General features: G+C 34.8%; 2 protein-coding genes across 2 annotated transcripts; one reads left to right on the plus strand and one right to left on the minus strand.

Annotated features, from left to right (window-relative positions):
- Positions 1–14,395: 14,395 nt before the first annotated feature.
- On the minus strand, positions 14,396–17,318 carry LOC132273746 (uncharacterized). Its single transcript, XM_059774792.1, has 3 exons — positions 17,115–17,318; positions 15,261–15,329; positions 14,396–14,929 (listed from the first exon to the last, which is right to left on the minus strand). Exons 1-3 carry the CDS (start codon positions 17,286–17,288, stop codon positions 14,723–14,725), a joined length of 450 nt encoding a protein of 149 aa, XP_059630775.1. The 5' UTR covers positions 17,289–17,318; the 3' UTR covers positions 14,396–14,722.
- Positions 17,319–18,338: 1,020 nt separating this feature from the next.
- Positions 18,339–19,268, plus strand: LOC132272536 (uncharacterized). The gene is made up of 3 exons (XM_059773665.1): positions 18,339–18,567; positions 18,706–18,834; positions 18,925–19,268. Exons 1-3 carry the CDS (start codon positions 18,339–18,341, stop codon positions 19,266–19,268), a joined length of 702 nt encoding a protein of 233 aa, XP_059629648.1.
- Positions 19,269–25,011: the final 5,743 nt, after the last annotated feature.

A 25,011-nucleotide genomic window follows, 5' to 3' on the forward strand; every position in this document is an offset into this window, starting at 1 on the left:
AGATACCACTATGGCTAGTTGATCTGCTTCAGAGTTCTCCTCTCGAGGGACTTGGTGGAATTCGATTTGATCGAACCGACGCGTAGCAATTTCTATAGCCACCTTTTATGCTTTCATTTAGCAATCTCTACAGCCTCCTTGTATGCTTTCATTCTTTCTTCTTTGGGCAAATACTTTCCTGTGACCTAATTAACAACAAGTTAGGAGTCACTAAAAACCTTTAGACACTTTACCTGGAGCTAGTTTGCCAACCAAAGTCCGGCGAGCAAGGCCTCATACTCTGCTTCATTGTTAGTGGCAGGGAAATTCAAGTGGATTGACTGTCGTAGCTTGGTGCCTTCAGGGGTTATAATAATGATTCCAGGTCCGGCACTGGTTAGGTTCAAGGAACCATCTACCCGAAGCTCCCATTGTGGTTCGGGAAATTCTAGCTCTTCGAGCCTATCTTCATACTCAAGGAGGAAATCGGCTAATGCTTGTCCTTTGTGTCACACCTTTGGCTCATAAGCTATATCGAATGAGCTAAGTTCGATTGCCCATTTGATAATTCTTCCAGATAGATCTGGCTTGGAAGGAATAGCTTGCATAGGGTAATTGGAAAGGACCACAATGCAATAAGACTCAAAATAATGCCTAAGCTTTCCTTTTGCATATACTAAGGCTAGTATGATCTTCTCTACTTTGTTATACTGTGTTTAAGCATCTGTCATCATCTTACTTGTGTAAAAGACTGGGTATTGATTCTTTCATTCTTATCTGATCAGTATGGCAATTGTGGCTATACTGGAGATTGCTAGATCCATGATAAGGGTTTCGCCAGGCTTTGGAGCAGACAGAATTGAGGGTTCAGCTATGTAAAACTTTAGTTGACTAAAAGCTTCCTGTTGATGAGGTCCTCATATATCTTTATTCTTTGACCTTATAGCATCAAAGAATGGTTTACACTTATCGGATAACCGAGATATGAAGTGGTTGAGAGATGCGATTCGGCTGGTTAGAACATGTACTTCCCTTTGAGTTTTTGGCTCCTGATTCTGTATGAGAACCTAAGCCTGAGCTGGGCTTACTTCTATTCCCCTTTTGTTGACTATGTGAGTAAGGAATTGTCCTGAAGAGACCACAAAGGAACACTTAGAAGGATTTAACATCATATTATACTTTCTTAGAGTGTCAAAGACTTCTTAGAGGTGTTTGGGATGATCTTCCTTCTTCACACTCTTAACTACCATGTCGTCGATATAAGCCTCGATTGTTTTTCCCAGCATCTCATCGAAGATCTTGTTAACAAGTCTCTGGTAAGTTGCCCTAGCGTTCTTAAGTCTAAAGGGCATGACTTTATAATAGTAAGTTCCCTTCTCTGTAATGAAGGATGTTTTCTCTTCATCCTTTGGATTAATAGAAATCTGATTGTACCCAGAATACGCATTGAGGAACGTAAGTCTCTCATATCCTGTAGTAGCATCAACCATCTGATCTATCTTTGGTAGTGAAAAATTATCCTTGGGACAAGCCTTATTGAGATTGGTAAAATCTAAACAAACTTTCCACTTTCCATTCTTCTTTTGAACCACCACTACATTCGAGAGCCATTGGGGGTAATGCACTTCATGGATGAAGTTGGCTTGAAGCATCTTGTCTACTTTTTCAGTAATGATTTTATTTCTTTTAGGAGTGAACCCTTTGTGTCTTTGTTTGACCGGCCTGAATGAAGGATGCACCCTTAGACTATGACATGAGATCGAAGGGTTGATTCCTGGCATGTCCGAATGGATCTAGGCGAATGTGTCTGCATTCCTTCGGATGACATTAACTAACACTTCCTTCTCTTTGGCTATGGGGGAAGAGCCCATGTAAGTGATTTTCTAGGGATCGCCGAGGATAACTTTGATGGCCTCGAGAGATTCCTCGGTGGGTTTTGTAGCTTCAGCTTCTTACTCTACTTCCAAGTACTTGGGCAGAGGACTCTGTAATTGCTATTTGGAATTATTTTTGGGAATTACATCTGGTTTGGATTGCTTAATCCCCTTCTTTGCCTCATTCGCAGTCAGCATATAACATTCTTTTGCAGTAACTTGATCTCCCCAAAGATTAATAACTTCTTTTCCGTCTAGAGATAAGCATCGCATCACCTGATGAATAGTAGATAGGACTCCATTCATTCGGTGGATCCAACCTCTTCCCATGATGAGATTATTGGAAGGATGAATTTCTGTCAGAATAAAGTTTTCCTTCAGTGTCCTCTTTACGCAGTGACTAATAAATCGATTGCCGCAATAGGATTTACCTTTGTCCTATCGAACCCCAACAAAGGACTGGAGGTTGGCCGAATTGATGATGATGGGATCTCCAATTGTTCAAAGACTACCTTTGTTATAATATTGACACTACTACCTGGGCTACTAAAACTCTTTTGATCGTGTAATTTGCTACCAGAAGACTGATAACAAGTGAATCTTCATAAGAAAGCTGAACTCTGGATAAATCTCCATCTCTGAACCCAACACTAATACTGCCCGAAGCAATAGTGTTTACTGAGGACAACTTTCTTAACTTATGGGTTGCTCTCAGCCTAGAACGGTACACCTCTTCTAACTCCTGGTCTTCTTCTGACTTCCCATGTATCGCATGGATGACCTTCACTTGATTTCCTTCTACTTTCCGAGGATTGACTTCCCTCGGCCTTGTTAGCTCTTTTGGTGCTAGGTAATCTGCCAGATCTCCTCTGGTTTTCATATTTTCTACCTGTCGCCTTAGGAATCTACAATCGTTGGTAGTATGCCCATAGTCTCTATGGTAGGCACAATGTTTGCTTTTATCCCTTTGCTCCAAGGGTTACTTCATTGGTTGAGGGGCTATAAATCGTGTTTTGTTCTCTTAGAATACTGAGCTAATGTGGTTCGAAGCAGTGTAAACTTCTCCTCGGTCCTTTGTCTCTTCTCAGGTATCTGGGCGATTGGTGCTGAGGCATACTGACTCCTTTAACTTTTTGAAGCTTTTTCCTAAGGCTTATTCTCCACCGTAACAAGGGTAGCATGTTGTGCTCGGTGGGCTACATTCTCCTCAAGTCGAATGTAAATTTGTGCTCTAGCGTTAAGGGTTTGCATATCTGGAGGGGAATATTTGACCAGGGAGGTATGGAACTTGGTACCTTGGATCATACCAATCTTAAATGTCTCTATAGCAGTCTCAGGATGACAATCTTCTATCTCTGTGGCTTCCATATTAAACCTAGATAGGAAATCTTGTAACGATTCTCCTCTTTTTTGTCTTATACTGAAGAGACTAGTGATGGTCTTCTTTTGCTTCTTGTTTCCGAAATATTGTGCTAGGAACATGGCGCACAAAGTTTCGTAGTTTGGAATGGACTTGTGTGGCCTATTCTTAAACCATTCCAGTGCGGCTCCCGTTAGACTAGTTAGGAAGACTTTACACATGAATGCATCATTGTGATTGTCTAAAGCCATCTTATGTGAGTAGTGATCGAGATGACGGGAAGGATCTCCTGTGCCATCAAACTAAGTCAAGGAAGGCATAGTGAATTTCTTTGGTCTGTCAGTATAGTATATATGGTCGGTGAACGAAGTCTTCACCAGATAGTTCTTATGCTCTCTGGCTATCTTGGCGAGCGTCTGAATCCTTAGAAGCTTTTTCTCATCAAATGCCTCATAGGCGCTAGCGCCATTCGGAACGCCATTAAACCATACAATAAGCTTACGGCTGGATTCGGCCTGTTCGTCCTGCGTGCAATGAGGTTGATTGCCCAAAGTAACCACCTCGGTTCTCATCCTCTGCTCCTGCTGAACCTCGTTAGGCCAAACCTCATTGGCATGAGGTTTGTTAACAGGAGGAATGTTGCGGTTGGGGGGAGGTGCTACTATATCACCTGGTGGTGGTTGCGGTGCTATCTGGGCGATAGTTGCTTAGAGGGAATCGTTCCTTTGCTGGAGCAACGTAATCTGAGCCGTGCTGGCCTCGTTCGCTTGACGAAGCATCTCGAATTGTTGCAAGAACTCTTCTCGCATCTTTTGCATTAACTCCATCTATTGATTAGCGGCTGCTGTGGATCCTTCGATTGACATTCCTGATCGTAATAGCATAAAAGATTTGGATCACTCATGGGAGTATATTTCTATACGATTCCCATAGACAGCGCCAAAGTGTAGGTGCAAAATTTCTCTTCACAAAAGGAATTAAAGAAATAATACAACTCACTCAAGATAAAATAATAATTAACAAGAAGTACTTAGAGAAAAGAGTATATTGCTCGATGATCTTTATTGGAGGTCTAAGCCTCTATTTATATATAATAAGGTGGTGGAATTATGATAGGACTTGCCTTGTTCTCCAATTCATTCCATATACATCATTGTTTACAGATAGAGTTCTTTCCTTTTCATAACTCTTTCTATGCCAGACTTTTCTTATATAAAACTTTCCTTCTATGTAAGATCCTTTGATTAGCATGACTGGTTCCATCTTTAATGAGTTTGGGCCAAACACAACTTGGACCGACTGATCTCGTTAACGGGCTGGAAGGTCAACATTGGCGACCTTGGGCTAATTGTGCCTTTACTTGGGCTTGAACAGGGCTAGGCTTCTACAACCCATCAAAAGATTAAAAATGCAACTCTCTATTGTGGTTACATGGATAACTCTTATTGGAGGGGGATTTTTCCCTCCACACCAACGATCGAGAATCTCCCTAGAACTATTGATATCCCAAAATATTGAAAACGCAAGCCTGTCTACTCCAGGATAAGTGAAGCTATATTCTCCGAAAATAGTGATGGTAACATAGGCAATTTACGCTGCAGCATGTAGATACTCGTAGATCGAACTTGAGCTTCTATGTCTAAAGCATTGTCTGGTAGAACAAAATATGATGCATCAGCAATGTGGACACCAACTCTGAAAATTCAATTGCACAACCTTTCAACTGATAATGCATCATCGAGATCCCTGGCAGAAGAAGGGTCGGTAAATATGCACAAATTCCTAAGATCTCTTCTACTTTGAAATTCCCCGTGGTACCTCCCAGGGAAGATGTGGAAGGCATGAAAGTTATTCGGAAGAAAATTCAGAAGAAATGATTGCATTTTCAAATAAAATTGCAGCAATCTGTGGTCCTATTTCTCCACCTCTTCCAAAAATATGCAAAATGTGAGCTTGCGGGAAACAGTTATCTTCCCCCCAATCATCAATTTGTGCAGCTACGAGTTCCATTTTAACAGTTGCATCACAATCATCCAATTTTTTCTTGATTCTGTCAGGAAGGTCTCTCACAAAGACCATCATTTTGGGGAACTTTGGGTTAGTTGGTGTCAACATGATGTAGTCATGGTTGGGAGAAACCAATGAATTCTTCTTCTTCTTACCATCTTTTCTGTAACCTTCCCTACTAGAAACACACTGCTTAACATTAAGAAAACCAACAACAGCATCCCGACAAGTGGATCTTTCGACAATGGCCACAACTCTGCCTGTTGGTCTCTTTGACGGGAAAGAACTTACCAATGCACAAAACTTTTCCACTAGACTTGCAATTTCATTCCGTTCACTGGAACCACCTGTCCGTGACATATCTGGTGCAGAAGGGCAATGTCCATTAACATAATTACAACCTACTGGTCCTATTAGTTCTATATTAACACTCTCACCAGAAAAACTACCATTCTCAAAATAAAATCCCTTCTCTGGAAGCAAGCAATTATTACTCTTAATATCTACATGTAATACACCTTTCCCTTTGTCGCCATTACCAACCGATTCAGTGACTTCAGGGACCAAATTATAATCATCCATCAGGGCAGAATTGTTAGAAGGCCCATTTGATCCTTTCATCTTTGTCCAGGACGACCAAGGATCAACTTTAATCGCAACAATATCTCCATCCACCTATGAAAAAGAAGTTTGTTAATCATAACTGGACCTCTATATATACCTGTTAACATGTATACATGCATATGTATTTAAATAAGCATGCTTGAAGCACACCTAATTAAAAGAAAGAAGCACAAACAAGTGCAGTTCAGGTGAAGAAACCACCAACTGCTTCTGTTTCTTTGCCTTTTATACCTCAATTCATTAAAAAAAAAAAGGTAAGGCAAAACAGATGTCCCTAAAATGTAAAATTCCAGCTAACTTGCCAATGTAGACCCAACCTAAAATATGCAGTAATATATATGTTCTATTATGGTACATAGCACCCGGCCGGTAACTCACATACGTGACAACTATGGATCAACATAGTAGGCATGTTGAAATTCACACATGCAATGACTGTTACAAAGGTTTAAGGGTGGAATGACACATTATGATGCTGTGGTGATCCATTAAGAGGCCCCAATGGGCTGCAACGGATGCGACTTTTTAAATTCCATTTCAGTCATTTTCTCAATTAAGAAGCTAATGAGACACTATTAAAAACAGAGATCTGGTTTCCAATTCAACAAAAATACAAGATCTAATTTTAGGTCTTAATACTATTCCATTCTAATGATAAGTTTCAAAATTGTTTCGTATATTTACGAAAATTTAATCATCTTTAACATTAATTTTGTCTGAAGTTAATATTTAAAAAATTTGTTGGTAAATATATTTCATAGTTCCGTTATTTAAATCTCTATGGATCTGCAAGCATATTACTACATTTTGTAAGAGTTCTGAACAAAAGAAATTCAGAGTTGAGTATCTGCATTGTGAAGAAAAGCCTAACTCCCTCCAAGTCCAAGTTTTGATACATACCAAGATGGCTTACAATCAACTTCCGGCTATGGACACAACAAAATATTCACAACATCAATGATCTACTTCATAAAGTGTATGTGGAAATTGAAAATAAATATATTAGATGTCTGTATTGTAATATTTCTTTTTAATAATATCAACAAATTCAGGGAAAAACAAATATATATTAAATGCAGTTAAGCTGAGTTGTGTAGTTTTTTGTTCATAAAATGCGTAATGTACAGAAAATTGAAGGCAAGGTAGCATTTCAATACAGAGAAGCAAAGCAGGAAAAGATAACCCGACTTACAGCTCTATTTTGAGCAGCAATCCCACTAATGAGAGCATCAACAGGCACTCCATCAATTTTGCAGTAGGCCTAACTACACATGGGAATGCACAGTTGAATTATGTATAAAATTTACCTATCTTGTCGTTCACCGTGTGAGAACTAAAGTATATACATGGCAAACTACATAAACAAAGAAAGATATGTTGGAAACGGGGGCATTAAAAACATAAACTTTGGATGAGATTTGAAATAGATTCCGTTAATAATTTTTTACGGATCTCTATACAAGCGCGTTTCTCTCCGCAAGGAGATGAAAATGGTATATTTACTTTCTGAAATCCATTTCCGGATGAATGAGAAATTAGCTCCAAAGTGTAGTGTTTTGATAAGCCTAAATGGGTATGCAAAATGTGGGAAGTGTTTGTCCCACATGGAAAAAATGTTAAAAAAAATTGAAATTTAAATAAGCTGAGTTTAGGATTTGGGCTTGGGCTTGAGCCTAATTGTAAAGTCCAGATTATTCTTTTTTGGAATTTTGGATTGGGCCTAATTTTGGGCTGGGCTTATTTAAATGGGTTTCACAAATGAGTGGAGTTTTTGGGTGGTTGGTTTTTTGAATTAAAAAAACTACTTTTTAGTTTTTCTAAAAGGTTACACCTTTTAAATTAAAAAACCATATTTTAGTTTTTTCTAAAAGGTTACACCTTTTAAATTAAAAAACCACTTTTAGTTTTCTCCAAAGGGTTACACCTTTTTTCCGAACCATCATAACACATAGTTGCACCCACTCGAAAAGGCACATTGCAACCTATTGGAATGGATGTGTCTATTGGTAAACAGATACCATGTGAACCATTGCAACCTATTAGAATGGATGTGTCTATTGGTGAACAGACACCATGTGAACCATTGCAACCTATTGGAATGGATGTGTCTAGTGGTGAATAGACACCATGTGAACCATTGCAACCTATTGCAATGGTTGTGTCCAATGATGAAAAGACGCACTCCATTCGAAAAGGCATTTCTGTTTCTATAAATACCCCCCTTTGGATCATTTGCAATTAATTCATTTTTTCATTTTCTTCTATCTCCCTCTCTAGACTAGAACCCAACCCAAGTGGGTTCAAACTAGTTCGAGCCACTTCGAACCTAATCCAATTTCATCGAGCCATATTAAGATTGGTCCGAACCATTTGGTTCGGATTACACCCAATTCAGCATTTATATAGTATATAGATGCATTTTTTAGTCAGAAAGAGTATTACACGGAGAAGGTTCGTCATATCCACGAGTTTGTAGTGCTGCTACTGGTGGATGTAAACCGTTGTATCCTTGGAGATAGACGCCACTGAGTCCGTTAGCACCATATCGGGGCGAATCTGTCTTAAAGACATAGTATCCAATACTAGCCTCGGTCCAGGTTCATTCATTGTATATTATTATTATTTTATTGCTTTATTTTGCATATTTAATTAAATATAGAGTTGCATATTTAATTAATGATTTATTAGCATATTGTTAATTATCTCATGACATATTAGTATAAGGGTTGTTATATCTTAAAAGTCACATTAAGCATATATTTTTCCAACAAGATATATATTATGATGATGATTGAATAAATTAATTCTTGAATGCACAAGTTTTAGAGTTGGTTTGATAAACTTATTAGTTTCTTAATTATGTTGATTGTGATTCTTGTGAAGAAGTATTTGAATGATTATTTTTCAAAGTCTACAAATAAAAGCTTTAATGATAATGCAATGTATGATGAAGATTTTCTTAGGTTAGTTAAACATCAAGGTATTAACTATTCGTTTAACTGTTTAAGTTACTGTAATATTAAATCATTATATTTTACTCAATTTAAGAGAATTGACTTTCTCTTCTTTTTTCTTTTTTTGTTTTGGTATTTTCTTCAGATGATAACAGTTTATTATGTGATTTTATTTTATCAAATTTACAAAAAAAATAAAAAATAAAAAATAAATAAAATAAATAAAAGAGAGAGATTGCACCGTTTAAGTTACTGTGATATTAAATCGTTATATTTTACTCAATTTAAGAGAATTGACTTTCTCTTTTTTTTCTTTTTTTGTTTTGGTATTTTCTTCAGATGATAACAGTTTATTATGTGATTTTATTTTATCAAATTTACAGAAAAATAAATAAAAAATAAAAAATACATAAATAAATAAAAGAGAGAGATTGCACCTAACTCCCTTATTATATAAGCTATTAATAAGAAGATAAAATTATAATATTCCTCTTGCGTAAAAGAAGTATATTTCTTAGGGGTACCAATTCGTTGTTAGTGTTCGTATCGTGTTTGTATAAGGGTATTATATTAAATAAGTAAATTCAAATTCAACCTATTTGATAATCATATTAAGAATCCTCAACATTAACCCAGGTAAACGGGTTAACCCGTTTATTAAACAGGTAAACGTGTTAACCCGTTTAATGACCTGTTTATCAAAATGAGACGTTTAATATTTAATCAAATATTAAATAATAGAAAAAAAAAATTATCATAATTAACCCAAATATTCAAAATAAAAAGAAAAATCATAAGGCATAGACAAGGTTTATATTAAAATGACTTAACTATCCATAGTAATTGGGTTTAAACAGGTAACGTATTAAATAGGTCACATTTAGGATTTAACATGTTGAGTTAAATGAGTCATAAACAGGTTACACGAGTTGAACCCCTCAATCCTAACCCAACACGGTTAAGCAAACGGATTAATCGTGTTGACCATTTTATGACCCAAACCCGTTTATACCAAACCTAAGTTTTTTTTAACTCGTGTCGTGTTCGTATTATGTTGTTGTGTCGTAATTTATCACCCTTAATATTATTTATATTTCTTCAATATATCCATTATACAATACTAAATTTCCGAAATATTTAGGTTTTGAAAAATAACACTGTAATGACTTGAACTTTTGACAATTAAAATTAAAAAATAAAAAACAATGATAACGACACATGCAATTTGGTATATCCTCATCATTGATATATTATTGACATTCCTTAGATACTTCTTGTTCTGTACATATGGGTAATATCGTCATTTTAGTTTTAGTTTTATTTTTAATTGACAGATAATGTAATGGCAAGAGGTATGGTGCAAAATTTATATAGATATATATATATATATGGTGTTTTATGCCCATATATATATATATATACTTGAGGGGTTATGAACGACAAGCAGTAGTAAATGGAGGTTAAGCTTAAGTTTTTTGTTTTTTCACTTACTTAATACAACATGATTTAAACGAAATGAAATTGTGAATTTAGTAAGGGATAACTTATTGTTTGTTATTTAACTAAAAAAAACTTATTGTTTGTTGATTAGCAAATTTGGCATGTGTTAAAAAAATAAAAAAAATGGGGGTCAAATTTCTTTTTTTTTTTTTTTTTTTATTAGTTAAATTTCTAATTCTTAAGTCCATACTACACCCAAGGATTAGCATTTTCCATTTCCCATTTCCCTATTCTTATTTATTTTTATTTATTTAATTAGTTATTTTAAAAGTAATGTGTAAAAGAACTTTTATTTATTTATTTAAAAATAAAAAATAAAAAATAAAAAATAAAAAGCTGTTTGAAGTTTTAGAGTCCATATTCCATCCACCGTATGTTAATTGATTCTCACCATCCATTTAGTGTAATAATAATAAACACCGGATGGTTGATTGACAATCAATAAAAAAAATTTATAAGACGCTCAAAATTCAATTTTTTAAATATTGAATAGCATAACTCTGTTCGCTAGATTATGTTAACAACCGGCACCAGTGTCAAATCTCTCCTGATTTCAGTTTGGAAATGGTGCCACCCTATCTCTCAATTTTAATTTCGTCCCATATTTCAAACTCATAACTAAAATAAAATATGAAATCATTTATGAAAATTAAAATTTTATAATGAAACATTTTCCAATATTTATGAAAATTAAAATTTTATAGTCAAACATTTTCTTCTTTAATTCATTTAAAAAACACGCCATTCGCTCATAACCAAGAATAAGCAAGTCATCCCCTGTAAATATAGTGTTAACACACAAATAGTTAAGTACGACTACCATGCAGCCTGCGTTCACATCAATCAATTACAATTTAACATTCGGGTATGATTAGTGAAAATTTTGTGTGAATTGTGAAATGCATGTCCTAGAGAGTTTAGAGATAGCTTATGGAATAACTTAAAATTAAGGAAGTGATATTTGCACTCTACAATCACCTGTCATCACAATTACCTTATTAAAGGAACATAACTTGCCCTGCGAATTTCACGCGATTTGTAATTCGAAGCTTGATGTGAATGACATTTAGTAACATCGTGATGGAATTGATTATAAATGAAATAGATATAGGAGAATGGACAGAGGAGAGAAGAATCAAATTTAATAGACCTTAATATTTTCAGACTCCTGTAAATTGAAGCTTTGAAAGGGGGAAGGGGTGACAAGATTGTAGGGATAAGATAGAAATCGGTGAAGGATTCAAGAAGATGTGCTGCAGTTGTTGGCAATGAAGGAATGAGAGAGACCACTTTAATTACATGTCTTATGAAAATATTTTACTGTCATTTTGTTATAGTTGAAATGAGGATGGATCACCAAAGTATTTATTTGGAGCGCCAAAATCACTACCCTAAAATTAAATAATATAATGTAGAGGTTCCCCTCTGTGTAGAGGTTCTCGACCTCGTTCGAGTTTTATTTCATCATCTTTCCTCTTCCCAGTGTTTCTAGGTTTTTTTCTTCATCTTTCCTCTTTTAGTTCTCTAGGTGAACCAGGGTTGTTTCTCCTCCCCGTCGGCGTCTCTCTACTAGTCAGGGTTGTGCTGTTTGGGTTTCTTTGGTGTTGGTTCCTTCCTCGTGTTCTCGTCTCTCCAAAGTGGTGTTTCTATGGGATGGCCTCCATACTCAGGTCCGGACATCTTTTAGGTGGCTAGTTGGCTCCGCGAGTCTTTTGGCTTCTACGGGTTTCTTGTTTGTGTGTTTTGAAAGATGACTAGGGTCTTGGCCGCTCTCCCTTGTCTTTCCCTTTTGATCCAGGTATTTGGTTGTTTTTTCTGGCTTCTCTGTTTGTTCTACTTTTGTTTGTCAATGTCAGATTTCGTCAATGCCCAAGGGTTTTGGGGTCGAGGTGGCTCGTGCTACTGCTTATCTGTCGGCGGGTTCACTTTTTGGGTCGCGTTTTTTCGGTTCTTGTGGTGCATTGTTTTCTTGGTCCTGCGTGCCAGAGTTTCTTTCACGTTTTAGGTTGTTGTGCATTGGACGTGTTTATAAAGCAGGTTAGCTGCTCCTTTCTCTTGCTTTGCTTCGTGCTGCCTCTCCTCCAGCCGCCATTAACTCTGGGTCGTGGATCGTTGTTGCCAGAACATATTGTGTAGCTGGGCATCCTTTGGTGCATAGGTTTTATGCTGTTTTTCATTCTCTGTGGTGTTTTGCTGTTCCAAACGTGGCTCTTCCTATTGGTAGTTCGCCAGCGGCTGGTTTGATTGGTGGTTGTGCAACCCTTGACCTATGTGAGGACGACACAAGGCTGGGTCCACAAAATTTCAATCTTTCTAATGCCACGTGCTTGTCCATCATATGGTTTGATCTATGGTTACGTGTCTGTGGCGTTGCCGTATGGGACTTGCTTCTGGAATTTACTTCCTTCTTTGTGTGGCTGTTGTTGCAGTATGGGAATTATTACACTGGGTCCCATGGTTTACTCCTATGGTGGTTTGCTTTGTCCAGTGTCTTTTGTGTGTTTGGTCCTCTCTGTAAATTTGTGGATTTTGTTGCTTTTGTTGTGGTGCTGTGGTTAATCAGTGGTTTCTTTTGGTTGTGTTTGTGGTCTTGCTTATTGTAAATACCGTAGGGCTTCTGTTGCCAGGCCAAAAATAAAAATAAAAATAAATAATAAATAGTAAATAATAAATAAAAATTATATAATATAATATATTCACTATACTATTTCAATCGGTAAGCCACACGTACGGAAAGTGTTAAATATTTCCCATCATTGCGTGAGATGAAAAACACGTTCACTTGAAACTGAAAAGCCTCCCAAACATGTACAATGTCTCAAGTCATGAGCCAGCACAATTAGACCACCTGAGAATCATGACAAAACCCAATCTTGGACATTAAAAACTTGCAACTAAGAATTAAGTGCACTTCTAATATATTGCAGGTAGTTTTCAACTTTATTGAAGTAATTGTCTACGATTGTTGGCTTTCACCAAAATAATGGGTTATTATTGAAGTACTGCAATTGACTACAATTGTTGACATCATAATGGCATATTATTGTTAACTACTGTAGTATGCGTCTATGTGACGTTAGACTTTATATGTGGGAGCGTGAACCACTTTTTCTTTTGCCCCCCTATCTTTATTAAGATTTAACATAATCTTCATGGAAAAGGACAAATGATAATGACCTGAGAACCAAATATGAATGTCTTGTATTGTGAGAAACTAAAAAGAGAATAGTATTAACCTTGTGGGGGTGTTTGGATAAGCAAGGAAGGAAAAGAAAGGAAGAGGTAATTGGAAGTCTTCTCGATGTTATAGTGAGATAGGGAAAGAAAAGAAAGCAATTAACTGTTTTATTTGGTGATTGGTGGTGATTGTAAGACAAGAATACCTTTATTGAAAAATAAATAAATAAATAAAATAAAATAAAATATTTGAGTAATCAATAACTCTCCTGTACCAAAGAATAGACGTCTCGATAGTTCAGTGAATTAGCAAAACTTTTGGTAGAGGTTGAAAAAATATATTTTTTTATGTTCCAATTGATCGAGCAATATCAAACCCTAATCTAAAATATACGTGTGGATCAATAGCGTCACCCTTTTTAGAGTCGCATCTTTAAAATCATATCCCAAAAATTTGTACACTTGTAAATCAAATAAAGAAGGAAGAAACTCTATGCATTATTGTTTGTGTATATGCATGCATGAATAGATATTGGAATCTACTCACTTGAAGCATATGTTAGGGTCAAGAAGGGTAGGATGATTGGTGGTCTGATTGAGCCTTTGAGGACTTGGACTGAGATTCTGAAGTGAGAATGAAGAGTTGAACTATAATGGTGGTGAAGATGAGCCAGAGGAGACAAAGATGGAGGAGAGAGAAAACAAGGCAAAAAGTTGCAATGCCTTTTCGAAAAATGATTACTAGTCCGAAAGGTGGATTTATAAATACATGATGACATCATCCCCACTCACATAAATATAGTCAGATTTGTCCGTCTTTCGGATTCTCTATCACCACTATACTATTTATTCAAAATGTTCAAGAAAATCCTCAATCGGTGCTTCAAATGTAAAGAGATAACCTGCTCTTCCAAACTCAGTTTCATTTGCACAAATCAAGAATATATTAACACCAAACTCAGTTTCAAGATATGCATACATTCTGAACTCACACAAATGCTATAGTGGAAAACTCCATCCTGAATCCAGTACTAGCACATTTCCTATGTCTAAACTACTGCAAACTCCAACAAGGAAAATGAAGTTATTCTAAGACCAAGGGGGGCAAGATAATGAACCTTTAATGCTCCTTATTTCTCTTTCTCCAAATCATTTTCGAGCTTTTATTCAACAAGACACTCACCGGTCAATATTTTGCACCACCTGTTTAGAATAAAATATGTCAATATTCGTTTTTCCAAACCTTGTCATTGATCAGGCCTGGACTGTTGAATATTTTGAGTGATAAGAGGTCCTTCTCGGTTTAGAGAGTTGTGGATGCCTTTGGCTGCCGCAACGGCAGAATCTGCCCTCTTGATAATTCTCTCCAGCTCCCCAACCTTCTCCGACAGCATGCCAACATGAGAGTTGGTAGACTGGACCAACTTCTTTGCAGTTTCGAGAGCTTTACAAAGCTGGGTTTTCAGAAAACGGGGCAGTGGAAAATGAAAACTGTTAAAATAACTGAAATATGTTCCTATTGGTAGACAAAGTTTTACAAGTTTCAGGAATGTTATTATTATCATTAGAATGAGCTTAGATGTGTCTGATGATTATAATAGAAAAGAATCTATGGACATTTGCTTTCCCATCACTTCTAAAATTTTATAAAACCAAAAGGTGGACACATTTACAAATAACCACCAGAGTCGACATATATTGTTTCAGAGCATGTCCTACAAATGAATTATTAATAGGCAGAATGTCCACAATAACATTGGTATCTTTCAAACAGATAACCCTTACCTTCAGCATTAGAGCTGTCCATGAGTGGTCCGTACCAGCAAGCGCTTCATTCAACTGGTCATAGTTTTCCTAAAGAAAGATGCAATTGTAACATGCTCAGAGTGATTAGAAAAAATAATAATTACTATTATTACAAAATTGAAATTACAAGAAAATATTTAGATTACAAGCTATACCGTTACTTACACATGCAAAAATACTAGGAAGAACTGAAAAGGAGAAGGGAAGAAATTTTCATTCTAGTAAAACGTCAAAATCCTTCAATTTCTATGCAGAAAGTATCAATTCTAACATTATTAGAGGAACAATTATTTTTAAAAAAAATGTTTAACGAACTGAAATATGAGTAGTTACAATCTCATTAATTCATCAAGAAAATGGATCTCTTTGGAGTGAAATTTGAGATCCAGTAATTCTAGAGGTACTGATTAATTATCAACAAGTAACAATTAATTATTGACAAGTACTAAAGTGATTTCATTATCATATACACCTAAAGTGTAAATCAAGTTTTATAAATTTGGGCTTAGTGCAAATGATATGTAAATCAAAATTTATAAACTTGGGCCTAGTGCAAATGATATTAGCTAATACTCACAAAAGGGATCAAGCATAATCTATATACCCATCCTTACCATTGAAGCCTCATTGACATTCATTGTTTGAGTGTGATGATCTGATGAGGGTAAAAACTATACAAAAGGATTATGTATATGCATGTTTTAACATATTTTGTAACTCCCTTGAATCGTAAAATTTAAACTACTAGTTGCAGTTTGTTAAGCAGCAGCAACGTCAAAAACCAATCCTTTTCCAAATTACTTGGGATCCGCAACATGAATCCTATTTTTCCATTCCACTCTATATAATTGCATAACCTCAGTCAATCCACATGATATCATACCTTTCTTTACTAACTCTACCGTTAACGTTGGTCTTCCTCTTCCCCTAGTATCAATGTGGACTATCATATCATATCATATCATATTTCTTTGCAGTTGCTTAAACTAAAATATAAAAGAGTTGCAGTTGTTAATGAATGTAGGCCCTTTGTGAGTGAACCATGTCAACCATATGTCCTAAATTTTTTTTCTGAATTTCCTTGTATCTCTGTATTTCCTGGATATACTTTTCAAAAGATTCCTGGATTATTCCAATTTCACCGAATTTGGGGAAATTTAGGGCTCATTTGATTCGGTTCTCAGAACAGTTTCCAGAGAATTAAAAGATCATTCTTGCCCTTATTTAACTAGGTTTTCAGAAACAATTTTCAGACAATTATCAAATGAACGAACTTTTGAACTGTTTTATGTTTTCCAATTCTCTAAGAACAGGAAAACAGAAAACAAAACCAATCAAGGCCTTGTTTCCCCAGAATCAAAATTTGCTTTCACCATTTAGGAAAAAAAAAATTTGCTTTCGCCAGTAAAGAAAGAACTGCTAAAATTTTGGATTACAGTAGATTTTGAATTTAGTAGCTCAATTGTTTTTGAGAATGCCCTTTGCTTTTTGAGGTAACATACACTCTTTAAAGCTTACCGAAACACACACACTTGTATACATTCATATATAGCTACATACATCAATGCGTGTCTGTGTGTGTGTGTGTATATATATATATGTTTAGTCCATGAATTTACAAACAACTCTATGCTTATTCAGGTTAATAATTGGATTTTAGATATTCAAAAATTAAGAATGTTCTGAAAAGGGGGTATTTATACACTTTTCAATTGGGGTAAAAAAAATACGAAGAAACTTAAAGACCATAAATGATTATTAACAAAAGGATTGAAAATGATAATGAACATATTGAAGCGGAGATTAATAGGAAAGTGCAGTGAAATATTTAACCTGGAAGAGTTTGGTGAGATCAGAGGGTTGAAGATTGAGATTCGAATTGATGGGTGCCGAAGAAGAAGATGGTGAAAATGAGGTTTCGACGTTGGGTTGGTCTCCACCGTCTCTTTCTCCCACATCGCTCAGCAGATCGCCAATGCACAGCAGCGGACCTCCCACACCTCTCATCTTTCCCCCTTTCTCTCTCCTCTCTCTAAATCTAATATTATATATATATATATATATATATATGTTGTTTTTCTCTTAATACTTTATATTGTTTTTATTTCGACTAATACTAATTGTCTAATGAATAATTTTTAATCAATGTAGTTTATTTATAAGGTTTGAATTTATTACTCTCATATTAAACTTCAACCAAAATTATTCTCACCTCTCTCAAAATGTATTAAAAATATAGTTTTATTACAATACCCTTAACTTTATTTAACTACAAACTTAACTAAGGCCATTTGCACCGGTCTCTCCGGATTTTAACTATCTAAAAACGCCACATCAGCTTTTCCAATAGCCACATCAGCAATTCCAAAAGCCACGTCAGCAGTTTTCGCTTTCCAAAAACATGTACTCCATCAGGCTCTCCGAATTTTCACTGCCAAAAAATAATAATAATAATAATAATAAATTAAAAAAAAAATTAACTTTTCCTAAACGACTATATTTGTAACGGTTATATTTTTAACGGCTATATTTGCAACGGTTATATTTTTCATCTTATAAATTGAAACTCATTTGCTCATCTGAAAATCATCACTATATTCATCTCTCACCATTGTAGCAAAATATCATCATCTATCTTTTTGCAATTTCGAAATTCAAATGGCTTCGTCATCACAAGTTTTTCCTTTAGTTTACTCTAATTCTTCATCTTCCTCGTCGTCCTCTTCAGAAGATGATCCTTTTGGGGCGTTGATTTAACAAGATTAAGACGAATTCTATGAGATTATGAATTCAGTGAGGCCAGAGATAGTTGAGCAAGTATTTCCAGTCCGTAAAAGGAAGCGGTACATTTATCGTGACCGAAAGGGAAGCCACTATCAGCTAATGAAAGACTACTTCAACGATAATTGCACATATCCACCGGAGTACTTTCACAGGCGATTTAGGATGTGATGAGAACTTTTTCTTCATATCCTTAATAATGTCAAAACTTATGATGACTACTTTGTCCAAAAAAAAGATGCGACTGGTCGTTTGGGGTTGTCTTCTATACAGAATATGACAACTGTTATTCGTATACTCGCATATGGTTGTGCAGCCAATCACTATGATAAGTATATTAAAATCGGTGAAAGCACTGCCATTAAATGCTTTAAGGCATTTTGTAATGCTATTGTTGTTGTGTATGCAAAGGAGTATATGCGTCCACCCAACAAAGCTGACATAGCACTGCTGCTTGAAGAAGGGGAGCAGAGAGGATTTCCGGGTATGCTTGGTTCTATCGACGGTATGTACTGGGAGTAGAAGAATTGCCCAGTGGAGTGGCAAGGCACACATAGGGGACGATCTGGCAAGAAAACTCTCATATTGGAAGCAGTTGCCTCACAAGATTTGTGGATCTGGCATGCATTCTTCGGAATGCCAGGTTCACACAATGATATAAATGTGTTGGATCATTCCTCGATATTCAATGGTATCGTCAATGGCCAATTACCTCCGGTTAATTATGTAGTGAATGGACATCACTATAGAATGGAGTATTACCTGTCTGATGGTATATATCCTAAGTGGCCAACTTTGATGCAGACCATCCCGCATCCAACCACTACAAAAGAAAAATTATTTGCTCAGTGACAAGAAGCAGCAAAGAAAGATGTGGAACGGGCTTTTGGAGTATTGCAAATCAAGTGGGTAATAACGCAAAGACCAGTGCGTTACTGGGAGAAAGATGACTTGCGCCTCATAATGAAAACGTGCATCATCCTTCATAATATGATCATTAAAGATAAGCGTCACGCAAATATTGGAAGATGGACTCCGCTACCGGAGGATACAATCCCGATTCCCATTTTAAGTCAATGCCCATATGTTTTAGCGACACACATATCCTCTCGCCAACTTCAGATTCGTAATAGAGAGACAAATACGCGGTTGAGGAATGATTTGATGGAAAATTTGTGGAACCGCTATGCTGATGAAGATGTTTAATTTATGTTGCATTTTGTTTTATATTAAGATGTTATGACATTTCGTGTATTAGTATTTTTTTTATGTAATGGTTTTTTAAGATTGGAATAAGAAAATAAGTATTTTATTTTTATTTTTATTTTGAATAAAGTTAAAAATTTTGAATGTTAAAACTTTTTTTAAAAATATAGACGTTAAGGCACTGTTTGGTAGTGTAGAAACAGTGCCTTAACGGCCAAATACACTATTTGGCCTACACATTTAAAATTTAAAGCAAAATTTTTTTAAAATAAAACCAAATTTTAAGGGAAAAAAACAAAAAAAACAAAAAAATAATAATAATAAAGAAAAAAAAAGGAAAATTTTAATTTTAATTTTTTTTTTTTTTAAATTATAGCCGTTAAGGCACTGTTTGGTACTATAGAAACAGTGTCTTAACGGCCAAATACACTATTTGGCCTACACATTTAAAATTTAAAGCAAAAAAATTAAAAAAAAAAAATTAAGGGAAAAAACTAAAACAAAAAAAAAAAAAAGGTTTTTTAATTAAAAAAAAATCCTGCCAAACAGTGCCTTAAGGCACTGTTGGCGCACTGTACAGTAGCAGGAGAAAAAAACAAAAAAGCTTTGTTCCAAACGGCGCCGTTTTGGCGTAGAAAAAACAAAAAAAAAAAAAAAATTCAAGATCGTGGGCGGCTCGTTGAATACCGCGAGCCGGCCCGCGAGCAAAATTGGGCCCCACCAATTTAGCCATACTATTGCACGCCCAAAGGCCCTTCACGCTTGCGAAAATTGGGCTTTGGCTATAGCGCTGCAGATGGCCTAAATATATAAGGGTAAAATACAAGCACACCCACTGAAGTTTGATAAAAGGACACTCAGAGGAAATTTACTTTTTTTTTGGACAAAGACACCCCTTTATATGATAAATTGACCAAATTATCCTTTGACCGTTTAGGAGACTTTTTAACTTTACAATTTAATAAATTGGACCAATCTGCCCTCATGAACAATTTATGTATAAAAAGAATAAATAAAAAAAATAAAAAAAATTTGGGGTTATTTACTTTATAAATATCCTAACTTCTTAAAAATGTAAACGTCTAAAATGATTTTTTTATTCAATACATATATTTCAAATAAATTATATTTTATTATTACTTCTTTTCTTATTCTTTTTTATTTTTAAATTAAGATGCTTAATTCTTTCATCTAAAAAAATTAAACCAATCTCTTTTCCTTAAAAATAAAAAATATGGTACCAGTATAACTTTATGCATCTTAAATTATACGAAGTATATAAAATATTATGCATTTCCCAACATAAAAGGGGAAAAAAATAATAATAAAACAAAGGGAGGAAAAAAAAAACAAAGGCATGCATAAAGTTATACCGGTACTTATTTTTCTTTATGTTGGAAAATGCATAATATTTGATATATAATTTAAGATGCATAAAGTTATACTGTTACCATATTTTTTTTTTTTTTTTAAGGACAAGAGATTGCTTTAATTTTTTTTAGATGAAAGAATTAAGTATCTTAATTTAAAAATAAAAAAGAAAAAGAAAAGAAGTAATAACAAAATATAATTTATTTGAAATATATGTATTGGATCAAAAAATCGTTTTAGACGTCTGTATTTTTTAGAAGTTGGGATATTTATTAAAAAAAGAAAAAGAAAAAAGAAAGTGAACAATATAAAGGTTTTTTTTTTTTAATTATTTTTTTAATGCATAAATTGTTCATGAGGGTAGATTGGTCAAATTTATTAAATTGTAAAGTTAAAAAAAGTCTCCTAAACTGTCAAAGGGTAATTTAGTCAATTTTTCATGTAAAGGGGTGTCTTTGCCCATTTTTGAACCTTTAGGGGGTGTCTTTGTCCAAAAAACAGGTAAGTTTCTATAATGACTCGGTCATTTTCCTTCCTTTCCTTTTCCTCAGATTTTCACGGATGTTTTTTTTTTTTTTTTTTTTTCATTGTTCTTTTCCTTTCTGAGTTCGATTTATTGTCACTTAGTATCGTCTTGAGTACTCTGAAATGATTTTCGAGACTCTTTTCTTTGAATTGACAACTTCCTTTGAGAACCGCATCATTTCAACATTTTCATTTTTCAGACACTATTCACTTTTCGTCCATTTCCCTATTTTGTCTTTTCTCCGTTTGTTGGCATAACCTCACTTTTTGTGTTCGGAGTTGGTTTTTGACTTCGCATATCTTTATTCTAAGTGATTTCCACGAAATACGTATTTTTACTTTTGCAGTAAAGTACTCTGGTTGCTCCCGGTGTCCATAGAGGTATGGATGCATAGTTCTTCAGAAACATTTCCTTTTCTTGGGGTATTTTTCGTAAATATCTTTTGAAGATATTTTATTTCAGGGGTTTCTAAGAAAATATTTTTTAAAAGATATTTTCATTCTGGGTCATTAGTACAGTTTTCACTTTTTGGAGGAGTCATTGTGCAATTAATGAAAGTTATTGTTAAATGTCTCGTTTTGAGCCTTGATTCTCGTACGGGATTCATTTTCACTTTTCGTCGAGTCGTGTACTCTTAGAATTTCATTCGGGTGGTTTTTCTCCAGTTTCAGGGTTTTTGACCTTGGTTGCTGCCAAACTTGTTTGGGCATATCCCTCTATTCACGACTCAGTTTTCGATACCGTTTCTTCCTTTATTCATATTTTCTCATTTTGATTCTTTTTCGTTTACGGAGTTTTGTCGTTTGAGTGCGTTTACTCAAATTTCACTTTTCCGGACCCGTTCGAGACACTTTTAGGGTTTTTCTATAAATAGGAGGTCTTAAGAGGAAAAATCAGATTTTTCTCTCTCTCTCCTCTCTCTTGGCCGGCAGCCATGGCAACCAAGGGGCTGCCACCCTTCTTCTTCATTTTCCAGCCACTTTCCTTTTAGTAAAAAGGTGTAGTGCCTTAGCGTTTTGTGTTTGCCTTGACGTGCTCTACCTTTCCCCCTTATTAGAATCCATTTTTGACCATTTCTTGAGTTCAGGTTTGAGGTCAAGTTATGATTTAGATAGGGCTTCCTTGGGATTCTTGTTCACCGTGTTGTCCCCGACAAAACCTAAAAGTTTCGTCGGATTTGGAGCCATTTTATTTCGGTGTGGATTTGAGATTTCATCTCAAATTGAGGTAGGGGATGTTTTAGAATTTTGTATGTGTTATATAGAGTGTTTCTCATGATTATACAACTTATATGCCTACTTTGGTTTAAGTCCTAGAATTTAATTTAATTAATTTCTATGGTTAGGATTTAATTCTCATGATGATGTATAACTTAGAATTAAATTGTGGCATGCGAGAAAGTTTGGACTTGATATGTTTATTAACATATATTAAATTGGAATTATTTGAATAAGAATTGAAATTTTTATTTAATAATTATCTTAGGTAAAAGTTTAATTCTCATGGTCGTACCTTGCATGAAATTAACTTATAATATGTTTTTAAATTAAGTTATGGCATGTTGTTTAACATACTTTAATTTGAGAGCATTTGGATGAGTATGAAATTCTAGAGTTTTTAATTAAAAGAATTAATTAAAATATATTTAATGGGACTATTTGTTGTTGTTTTAGAATCTAGGAATTTAATTATCATGATTTAATTAAATTCCATCATATTGTTTTAATAACCTAATTAAGTTTTTCATGTGGTATATGTAATGACTATGCTATGCTGTATAACATGTGTTAATTAGGTATCATTAAATCGATACTTGAAACTTAAAGAAATTAATTAGGTTATGTAATTAATTTCCGTTTCTATTACGTTAAAGATTTAATCATGTGTTTAATATTGGTAGTATGTTTGAAGCATGATTTTAGACTTGTAATGGATTTATAAGTTATACTTTCAGTATTGAATTATATTGTTATAGCGTGTAACGAATCGCACACTTAAGATTCGACATGTGACGTTTTTATAGCACGTAACGAATTGCGCTCTGAAGATTCGACATTTATCATCCTATATTAGTTGTGGATTTAGAGCATGAGCTGTGTGGTTTCAACCTATTTGTGCATGGAAGGTGGTTTTCGTGCTTTATATATACTTCGTATATAAGTTATTGACTTATCTATTTTGGAGTTATTTGAGACATCGTTACAGAGACATGGCAAGAGTTTGGCTCTAGTGCGGGAGATATGAGTTCTCCCCATTTATAGTGCGCACTTAGGGTACTATTCCCAGCGGGTGAATGCCCGGAATAACCATAGGTCTTGGCTTTATCCAGGATTTGATATCCAAGTCTCCCATTATTTGTTTTCGCATTTAATTCCAAGTTGACAATCATGTTTAATTGTGACTTGTGGTTTTGGTTATTGGCGATTTAATGTTGTTAAGTACATTCAGGCATTATGATTTCTAATGAATCATTGCAGGTTTTGATATTGTTAAATACATCTATGTCTTATGATTTTAATAAATAATTGTAAATTTTGATGTTGTTAAGTACATCCATGTTTTGTGATTTTAATTAATCATCGCAGGATTTAATGTTGTTAAGTACATATATGCATTATGATTTGTAAGGAATCATCGCATGTTTTTTAATGTTGTTAAATATATTTATGTTTTATGATTTTGATGAATCATTGCGAACTTTGATGTTATCAAGTACATCTATGCTATATGTTCAAATGTAGCTTAGGAATGATCCTATAGATTCATTTGGAACATAGACGTTAGGTGGCATGATCTACTTTAGTTGTTTTCGCCTTTTAGATTTCAAGTTGATAATTTTGAAAATCTATGTTTGTTGCCTTGTATAACATGCTTCTATGTTATTGAAATTACATGAATGACATGATTTATGCTATATATGATCTAGGGTAGTTTATGATACTCCCTGAGTCTCACTTTGACATAGATGTTAGGTGGCATGAGCCTCTTTAACATGTTTCACCTTAAGGTGACAAAATTGTAAAATGTTAGGTCGAAGTATGCTCATTTTCTACGAGTAGCTTTATGTTATTCACCCACGTAGTGGGGACATTTTTCAGGTACATGAATCAAGGTTGAGATTCTTATTATGCTTGGGCGATTAGTGGACTTGAGAGTTCCATTTTGTGAAGGTTGGCTTGAAATGCCATTTGTAGCCTTATATGTCAAAATGTGTATAATTGATTCTAAACATGTAAAGTGTACATAAGTACCCTCTTTACAATGTATTTGATATGTATGACATGAGGTCAAGGGCCACAAACTTTAAAGTACAAGTGTATGCAATTAAATTTTAAGTTTTGTCTTTGAAATGTATTTCTTTCTAACTTTGAGGTTTAGCATATGATTTGGAGTAAATGTTATGTAATGAGGCCATGTGTCATTGTAACACACTTAAATATTTAAAGTACACTTGTTGGCATGCTTACATAGCTTAAAACCTTCATTTTTGAACCAATTTCATGTTGGGATTTGAGGCTTAGGTTAAGCCTTAATATTTTTGGCATTTAATAGGTCTTCCAGCAGCTTTTCAAGCCATTTCGGTCGTCCGAAATGTTGGTTCGATCGACCGATGGCTTATTTCGGTATTCCGAAACTCTATTTTAGAAGAGTTTTTGCCCAAAAATATGTTTTTAGAAGAGTTTTTGCCCAGTTCGGTCGTCCGAAACTCTATTTCGGTCGACCGAAATAGCCTTCATTCAACTACTTCTTCAGTTTTGATTCAGCACTGATGTTTTGACTTCAAACGTTCATATCTCCTTCATTTTTAATCCAAATGGGGTGATTCTTAAGCCTAAATTCATGAAT

This window comes from Cornus florida, unplaced genomic scaffold, assembly GCF_030987335.1.
Source record: "Cornus florida cultivar Cherokee Brave unplaced genomic scaffold, ASM3098733v1 CherokeeBrave_3.0.0_Hap2_Chr09, whole genome shotgun sequence".
In the NCBI taxonomy this organism is placed as follows: Eukaryota; Viridiplantae; Streptophyta; class Magnoliopsida; order Cornales; family Cornaceae; genus Cornus; species Cornus florida.